The 8,547-nt window shown below is 42.8% G+C and overlaps 1 protein-coding gene and 1 non-coding gene across 2 annotated transcripts in view; one reads left to right on the top strand and one right to left on the bottom strand.

Moving 5' to 3' along the window:
* Nucleotides 1-9: 9 nt before the first annotated feature.
* Nucleotides 10-8,547, bottom strand: part of LOC134874112 (junction-mediating and -regulatory protein-like) — a 15,270-nt gene continuing 6,732 nt past the window's right edge. The window contains exons 3-10 of the mRNA XM_063898117.1: nucleotides 6,629-6,779; nucleotides 5,300-5,469; nucleotides 5,030-5,195; nucleotides 4,148-4,317; nucleotides 3,836-3,913; nucleotides 3,650-3,745; nucleotides 3,052-3,562; nucleotides 10-2,899 (exon numbers count right to left, since the gene is read on the bottom strand). Coding sequence (XP_063754187.1) covers nucleotides 2,598-2,899; nucleotides 3,052-3,562; nucleotides 3,650-3,745; nucleotides 3,836-3,913; nucleotides 4,148-4,317; nucleotides 5,030-5,195; nucleotides 5,300-5,469; nucleotides 6,629-6,779 — 1,644 coding nt within the window. The 3' untranslated portion in view covers nucleotides 10-2,597. The remainder of the gene's footprint in view (nucleotides 2,900-3,051; nucleotides 3,563-3,649; nucleotides 3,746-3,835; nucleotides 3,914-4,147; nucleotides 4,318-5,029; nucleotides 5,196-5,299; nucleotides 5,470-6,628; nucleotides 6,780-8,547) is intronic.
* trnaq-cug (transfer RNA glutamine (anticodon CUG)) lies at nucleotides 8,403-8,474 on the top strand. The gene has a single exon. It is a non-coding gene; the product is annotated as a tRNA-Gln (tRNA).

Genomic DNA, 8,547 nt, shown 5'->3' with positions numbered 1-8,547 from the left:
CTGTAATAGTTTGCTTTACAAGGTTTTATTCAAACGCAGGGGCAAGGCCGTAAATAATAATACAAAAGGTTTGAATAAATGGAAACTTAGGACAAAAGGCCGAGAGGTATTAGCATGTTTACACGCTACTGTGTTAAAACAACTGCAGCTTTGAATACGTCCATTAATTTAGGTAATTCATCTGAACTCATCATCCCCAATTCACTTGTTTTACTCTTCTCTTTTTTGATATTGCACTTCTCAAGTGTCTGACTGCCTTATTCAGACAGTGGGTCAAATGGTCAGCCTGTGTGGCCTGTCTACAAAGGAAACTCATTTGGCTGAAAAATGTTTCAGAAAAAAGGAAAACTGGATACACGAAGCCGTGGAATGAAATGTAAAATTGCAAACATGTGTTGAGGTTATTTATAGACAAAGATCAGTGTTAAACACATCAGTCAGGTGATGGAGGGGGTGATTCACGGCACTCGTTTCACATTCTGAGTCCAGTTTCCCAAAAGTTTTGAGCACATTGCTGCTGATTGTTAAGTGATGCAGCCTAAACCTTACGCATATTTTGGGAAACTGCCCCGGTAAATAAAAGTCACATCAAGTCAGGTGAAGAGTAGGCTAGGGTTAATTTAAGAGTCAGGGTTAGTTCTGTCTCATGATACATGATTTTAGCACCATGAAGGAACAGCGAGAGAAGACAGGTTTGCTCTGGCAGGAAAATAAAAACTGTCCTCGGCATTTTCAAGCTGCATGAAGTGACATATACTTACAGGCCGTTTGTTTTTTTCTACATTAGCACCTGCTCTCAACACAAGAACAAGAGCAAATCACAAATCAAAGCTGTTTGACACAGTGCATGCTGACAGTGTTTCAGACTCAGAGATTAGTCTATGAATTCACATAGCTTGGATTCTTGTTGATGTTAGTGTGAATTCCTCTGAAGAATCCCACTGGTCCTCTCTTACCGACCTTCCTTGACTTCTATACGTCCACAAAGTGCTTTAAAACATACTTGTTTACTACAGACACAATGTTTCACCAGTGATTATAAAACAGGTTGTTACTGTACACAAAAAGTGATACATAATTCGTACTATATATCATGAAAGTGCTGAACATTTTTTTTAAGAAAAGAAAACGTACGAGTAAAGGCTGTAAAATCGCTTTGCCAGTGAAACGTTTGTGCACATGTTGGCTGATGGTTCAGTGAGTGAGTCCATGCGTGCATGAGCATGTTTTCACTTCCAGCACTGTGAGTAACAGGCCTCCTACTGTGAGCTTCTGCCCACTGAGTGCAGAGAAAAGAAATTAGAAGAGGTGCGATGGAAGAGCGGAGAGAAAGTGAATAAGATGGCAGGCGAAACCACATCCATCACAACTGCCTGCTCCACAGCCCACAGTGACTCCCCGAGGCGCAGAGAGAATCCAGTCTCCCACAGACCATCCATCATTCAAACAAGTGCAATGGTTTCACAGTGCTGCCATGACTATCCCACATATGAAGTTCGCTAACCACCAACCACGTCCGCCCTCACTTTACAAAGACGACTGACACTAATCACGACATCCACCTCGCTAATGAAACTCTGCAGACCCTTCAACCAATCCCTTCCTACTCTAGGGGACCAGCTTCTACTCAGAAATGTTGAAATGTTTCAGCACCAAATGATAAACCTACTCTCCATATCTCCCACCAGCCTGGCCATATGCTGCAGCAGAACAGATGGGTCGATATATATATTCCCTCACCCAGAGATGGGCTGAGAATTGGGGGTAGAGGACAGAAGCGGGGGGGTGGGGCTCGGAAATGGTGCAACAGACTAAAGGATTTATGTTCTTTGTGCAATGTCAGATTAGACGAGCAGCGGTCATCATACAATCGGACACTAACACACCCACATGTGACGAGAAAAGACCAGCTGTGCAGCATACAGTAGTGTGAGTCATTCACAGTACACTGGTGACAATAACAGAGAGTGTCAGCATACCTGATGGTGTAATGTTTCACCGTCTACTCTTGTTTTCAATCCCTCACATGACACCCAAATAATCAAACAAACCCTCTACATATGTGTGTGACAGTCATTTCCAATGCTATGGGGTGTGTGGAATAAAATCACACACCTCACAGCACTTTGAGGTTTTCACAAATAACTGTCAGTGCATTGTTTCGGTGTGAAATGTGCCACTTCTCAAAGTTAATGTAACCACAAAATGCCAGTGCATGGCTATTCAACATTATGATCTGATGACAGAAATAAGACCACAGTAACATATTTAGTAATAAAAAGTCCTTCTTGATGTTGAATGTGAAAAATAATGAACAGGTTGAGTTTTCGAGCATTTGGTGATCTTCAGCATGACTCAGGCCCGGCATAGTCACTAGGTAGATACATGTGTGACTGGGCTGTGTGTGTGTGTGTGTGTGTGTGTGTGTGTGTGTGTGTGTGTGTGTATGTGTATGTGTGTGTGTGTGTGCGTGTGTGTGCGTGTGTGTGTGAGTGAATGAGTAATTGTATATAAGTGTACAGTACAGTACGATGCGTGCAGTGCCAGAAGGTGCCAGCGTCTGTGTGCTTTTAATTTACTTTGCTGAGCCTTGAGCCCTAGCTTTCCCACGAGTCATTCCCGTCCTCATCCGAGTCAGACTCTGGTGAGGCCTCCTTTATGCGGCGCAGTGCCTCATGGATGCTCCTCGTCAGGGGGTCGGTGGAGGCCGGCAGCTCTCCCTGGTCCTTTCTCTCTTTCCTGGGGACGCACTTCAGTTTGACCCCTTTGCGAATCTGAGCCAGGATGCTGTTGGGGTCATCGTCGTCCGTAGAGGGAGGCAGAGCTCGCTGGTCGACCTTCCTCAGGTGGAAGCTGCCTCTCTTCAGGGAGGCTAGCACCTCGTCCATGGGAGAGCTCTCTGAATACAGGAAGGGAAAAAGGGAGATTGTGATGGACCTTTTATAGGTTTTTTTTGTATTTCCAGTATTTTACAGTAAGTAAGTAAGTGAATAGGCTACAGTAACTTGGTGATCTTAATGAAACGTATATATCACTAAATGGTGTCAGTACCTCTTCTGCTGTGAGAGTCTAACTCTGGAGTCTTCCTCAGCTTCTTCCGGGCGTTCAACAGTTGGCTGCTGTCAAAGAAGCGAGGGATGAATGGCCCGAGGGGGGAGAGGTCTTCTGCTGTTCCGATCTTCCCCTTGACTTTCTGCCCATGCCGACCTGGGCTAGCAGTAGGTGACAACTCCTCCATTATTGGCAGGGGTGGTGGAGGAGGAGGTGGAGGAGGAGGGGACATGGGGGATGCCAATAGGGAGGACAGGGAGCAGGGAGAGCAGGAGGAGTCTGCAGGACTGTGCACAGGCAGCGGAGGAAGGGATGCTGTGAAGGCTGTGACGGGCTGAGTGGTGAGCGTGGAGCTGGGGTCCGTCTGCACGCTGGTGCTGAGACACAGCGGGTGGCCCTGCACTCGCTCCTCCCTCTCACCCACGCTACTCATCTCCATGCTCCTGCCACGCTCTCTTCTTCTGGTGACGCGAAGTCGGATGGACTTCAGGATCACCTGACCGGGGTACCGCTGGAGAAAGACACGGCGAGATGGAAGACGAGTAAGATGAAAAAAAAAGAAACATGTTGATATTTACTTTTATCGGAGGGCACACACCTGCTTGAAAGTGCGTAGTCTGTCCAGAGTTCTCTGCCTCTCCTGACTAACTCTGCTATTCTTCCTCTCCTCATCTTCCTCTTCTTCCTTTTTTAGCTGAAAATGTAGAAGTGATGGTAAGGTTAGAGTTAACAACAAGTCTTTGCAGTATTATTATATCAGATATTACTATAAAAAAGCATCTACCTGTAAGATCTGATGGGAGTCCTTGGGTAAGGCTTGACGTTTCTGCTGTTTCTGAGTGTGATTTGATACACAGATCTCCTGATGAGAGAAAAACAAAACCGTAACAGACTCATCCACACAGCATGCATCATACTACAACCTATACTACAATTGCAAGAAGAAAAAGATAACAGGAACTTTTTCAAGAATAACTTATATATAAAGAACAATCAATCAGTACACAGTCCATTCTATATATCGAACAACATAAATATATATAGTATGTATAATCAAGGATACACTTCAGTAAGTGTGACTGTAAGGTTTACACACCCTTTTGTTCCTCAGATAGGAGCGCTTGGCAGTGATGCGCCCCCTTCTTGCCTCCAGCTGTCGAGCGCTGACCTGAAGTCTGCGCAGCTCTTCCCTCTCAGCGTGATCATCCTGCTTTATGTCATCTGTACTTTCAACGGTGTCATAGTACACCACCTCATCCTGATGCTCTGAAACACACACACACACACACACACACACACACACACACACACACACACACACACACACACACACACACACACACACACACACACACACACACACACACACACACACACACACACACTTGTGGTATAGGTCTCTGTGTGTTTGACTGACACTTCATAGAGTACTTATTCAGACTGTCGTGTAGGTTCATGCACATCCAACAGCACAGAACATTTAGTAAAATGTAGTGTGTTGTAAGGATTATTTTACAAACTAAAAATACTAATTTAAATATCTACGTACAGTTTCTTGACTCTCAAATGAGAAAGAAATATATTTTCAGGTCACTTTGAGGTAACTTAGAGGCTCTGTGTCAGCCAACATAAACGCTGCAAAGAAAAGAGTTTGCACTTTTCACCTTTCTGTCTAGAACTGTAGGATTTTGTCGGTGGCAAGCTATATATTTGGCAAGCCCCAATAGCCCTTGACACAACTTTGTAAAGAGAGAATGAGGAAAAGAGAGAGGAGTATCGTGGTCAGTAGTTTGTATCCTCATCCTCTTCTGCGAGAGATGTTATACAGTAGACTCAACTCAAAATGTCAAATAACTTAACTCAACTAAGTCAACTAAACATAATATTTTATTGTGAAGTACAACCTGTCCATGTGTTTTGCTGTCTGTTTTCTATGCTGTTGTTACTTGTGCCAGATGTGCCAGATGTGCCAAAATACCAGAAATCTGTCTGCGAATGCTGTCCAGTTGCGCGGTGAGGAGCAGCTCTTCACACTGTAGTATCTCCGCCTGGATGTCGTACAGTTGCAGCTGCCGCTCATAGTACTGTGTCTCCATGTGATCTAAGAGGGCCATGGCGTTCTCACTGCTACAAAGACTCTGCATCTGAGGGGACAGGACAAGAAACTCAGACACAATGAATATCTGTGTGTGTCTATGTCTGTGCATATGTGTTTTTTGTATGGTGTTGTTGATTGTTCCTACCACACCTCATCTCGTAGTGTGTGTTTCCTCTGCTCCAGACAGATCTCCCTGGCTCTCTGGAGCTGCAGAGTTTCCTTTGCCACAGAGTAGCGGAGCCTCTCCATGCGCTCCACCGCAGCTGTCCATGAGGATTTACCAAACTTACGCTGGTCCACCTTCATACGCTCATACACTCCTGTCCACAAACACAAACAAAGGGCAATGACACCTCCACATATCCAGAGGTGGAAGAAGTACTCAGATCCTGTACTTCAGTAAAAGTAGAAATATCAGAGTGTGGGAATACTCTGTTACGAGTTAATGTCCTGCATTTAAAATGTTACTCAAGTAAAAGTACAAAAGTATTAGCATCAAAATATACTCAACGTGCCAAAAATAAAAAGACTTATTATGCAAATTGTCCCATTTCAGAATCATATATATTATTTGTTTTGATTATAATTACTGATGTATCAAAGCTGGTAAAAGAGGAACTCATTTTAATTACTTAATTTATTGTTGAGTATCTTGTGAATTTACTCCAGGAGTAACTAAAGTCTTATTGAAGTGTTGATCATATTGTCTATCATTAATCTATATCTTTCAACTGTAGTAAAAGTACAATATATACCTCTGAATTTTAGTGGAATAGAATTATAAAGTAACATAAAATGGAAAAGATTACTTGAATGAGTGCCTACATATCACATATCTAAGTTATGTGTTCTATTGGTGAAATGAGTCACCAACACGATCAAGAAACGTTCTCCTCAGATAACCTTGTTTTCACCCACTGTCTTCTCGTTTAATGTGATGACCAAGTGATTACAATAATGTAAAGGGAGACATCTACTGGCCACATGTGCACATTACAACCTCTTTCATCCCAGTTTGTACTTGAAGCCACTCACTTACGTGGGGTTTGATCTAATAAGTGTCAGATAATAAATGGACCAATCAGCAGTGGAGGAAAGACGTGACTAAGCAGGGGCCTGGTGTGGAGTAACCCTGCACAGACACTCTGCTGGCACAGCGGTGTGATCGATAGCTTGTCCTTGTTTCTTCCTGTCCCTGTCAAACCATGGCTGTCTGTGCTGCCTCATTAAAACCAAATCACATTAGCCCTGGTGTTCAGAGCCACACAAGTCAATAGCAGACCCCTGTGTGTGTGTGTGTGTGTGTGTGTGTGTGTGTGTGTGTGTGTGTGTGTGTGTGTGTGTGTGTGTGTGTGTGTGTGTGTGTGTGTGTGTGTGTGTGTGTGTGTGTGTGTGTGTGTGTGTGTGTGATTATTCAAATTCATTGCTCTGTTGCTTTATTGACTTGACACTGGCCGTGACAGCGATGGCAGACTGTACCTTTCTGGGCTCTGGCAGTGATCTCAAAGTATTTTATAGTAAACTCCTGGATGTTGAGGACGGCCTCTTGAGCTTTCTTCTGCCAGTCAGAGTCCTCCTTTTTCAGAGCTTCAATCCGCCTCGGCCCCAGGTAGTCATTCTCCAAGGAATTCTGTAGAGGGGGGTGAACACATTTTTGTCAGCAAGGCTAAGAACTACGAGAGAGATGTTAACTAGAGAGAAGAAGAAATATATTAAAGAGTTTTATAAAAACAGAGGAAATGTGGCTTTACACGAGTTTCAAAGGTGGTGACAAACCCATACATAACTGCCACAAATGGGTAAAAGTAAATGGGCTTCATTAAAACAGAAGGAAAATCGTGATAGAAATGTTTATGATAATTAAGAGCACAAAATACAATTATGAAACCTGAAGAATTAGTGTAACAGGGCCCCTTTAAGATAGGTCAGAAATGAACAGTCCTTTTCAATGGTTTCACCAGAGAAAGCTGGCCTAAAGAGGGAGCCAAACCCTCACACACGCTCTGACATGACTGAGTATTTTATACCATCTGCAAAATCACACACATGCATGCAGCTATGCAAACACGATGATAGCATACAAGGCTGTTTCAACTGCTCAAAACAGCACAATCTCCATTTAGATTGAACTTTGAAATGAAAAGTGCAGACAATTGAAAACTGTGAAAATGCCTTCTCACTTTTTTCATTAAAATGAAGAATGATAATCATTACACCATTTAAAACCACCTAAAAAGCAATTATTATAACTCATGATATTCCAGCATTATACACAAACTGTAATGTTTAAGAAGTGCTTTGTACGACCAATTGTAGAAAGTGAAGACCATAATTATAATGTGATACCGCCAAGTCCCCCTACGCAGACATGTGGAGCAACAAAAAACTGTAACCCCATTATTTCCTGAAGACAAACCTTTCTGTGCTAGATAAAAAGTTGTAAAGTAAGCAGCAAAGGGTACAGAGCTGCAAATTAGTCTGACCATAGGTAGCCTCGCTGGAGCTCACACTGCACGACTCAGCAGTGCACCAGTATCATTTAACACTGCAATTTCCTGCTGTCTGGTTGCCGGTGCCCACTCCTTTGCCTTTTTCCTTCATTGCTATACCTAGTGTAATTTAAGATCTGTTGGCTTCACATACATCTGAGTGAGATAACTTTTACATGAAAACCCCCTGTCTAAATGAAACTTAAAACACATCATTTCTACTTTTAATATGTTCTGTATGGCCTATGGTTTTACCCTTTCTGAACATATCACAATATTAGAGGACACATTGATACTCTGACACTGGTTAGGCTGATGTTACTCAAATTCATAATTTGTCTTAGTATAATCAGTACACTGTTGTTCATCTCTCTCCTTTCTTTGTTTACAGTGAGGATTTCTCACACAATACTGTCATCACATCATCCTTTTTCACTTGTATTATTCATGAGATTTGTGTATTTTTATGTGACATATCGCTATACGATGAGAAAATTCAACATTACACCGGTCCCTGTCGCAGTTCAAGAGCACTATTTGTAGTTCCAAGTATTTAAAAAACAGAAATAATGATAAATGAATGATGCATGATTTAAAAGACAAACACTTAATTAGAAAAGCACAAGCACAGCTACAGGAATTCAGGTGAAGAGCCACAGAGAGCCATGCTGAGCTGGACATACAGGCACTGCAGGCTATAAATAGACCTGGTTGCACCAGTTCATTTGAGGATTCCGACCCCCCTCCACAACACAATTTTACAAGGTGCCATGGTGTAATGGTTAGCACTCTGGACTCTGAATCCAGCGATCCGAGTTCAAATCTCGGTGGGACCTGTGAGTTTTTCTACCACTCTCTCAGGGGTCTGCTGCTCTGTGAGCAACTAATGCACTACATTTACAAAAACAA

This window comes from Eleginops maclovinus, chromosome 12 (genome assembly GCF_036324505.1).
Source record: "Eleginops maclovinus isolate JMC-PN-2008 ecotype Puerto Natales chromosome 12, JC_Emac_rtc_rv5, whole genome shotgun sequence".
Taxonomy (NCBI): Eukaryota; Metazoa; Chordata; class Actinopteri; order Perciformes; family Eleginopidae; genus Eleginops; species Eleginops maclovinus.
Note: the sequence above shows the minus strand (reverse complement) of the source record. Positions and strands in the feature narration are given on the sequence as shown.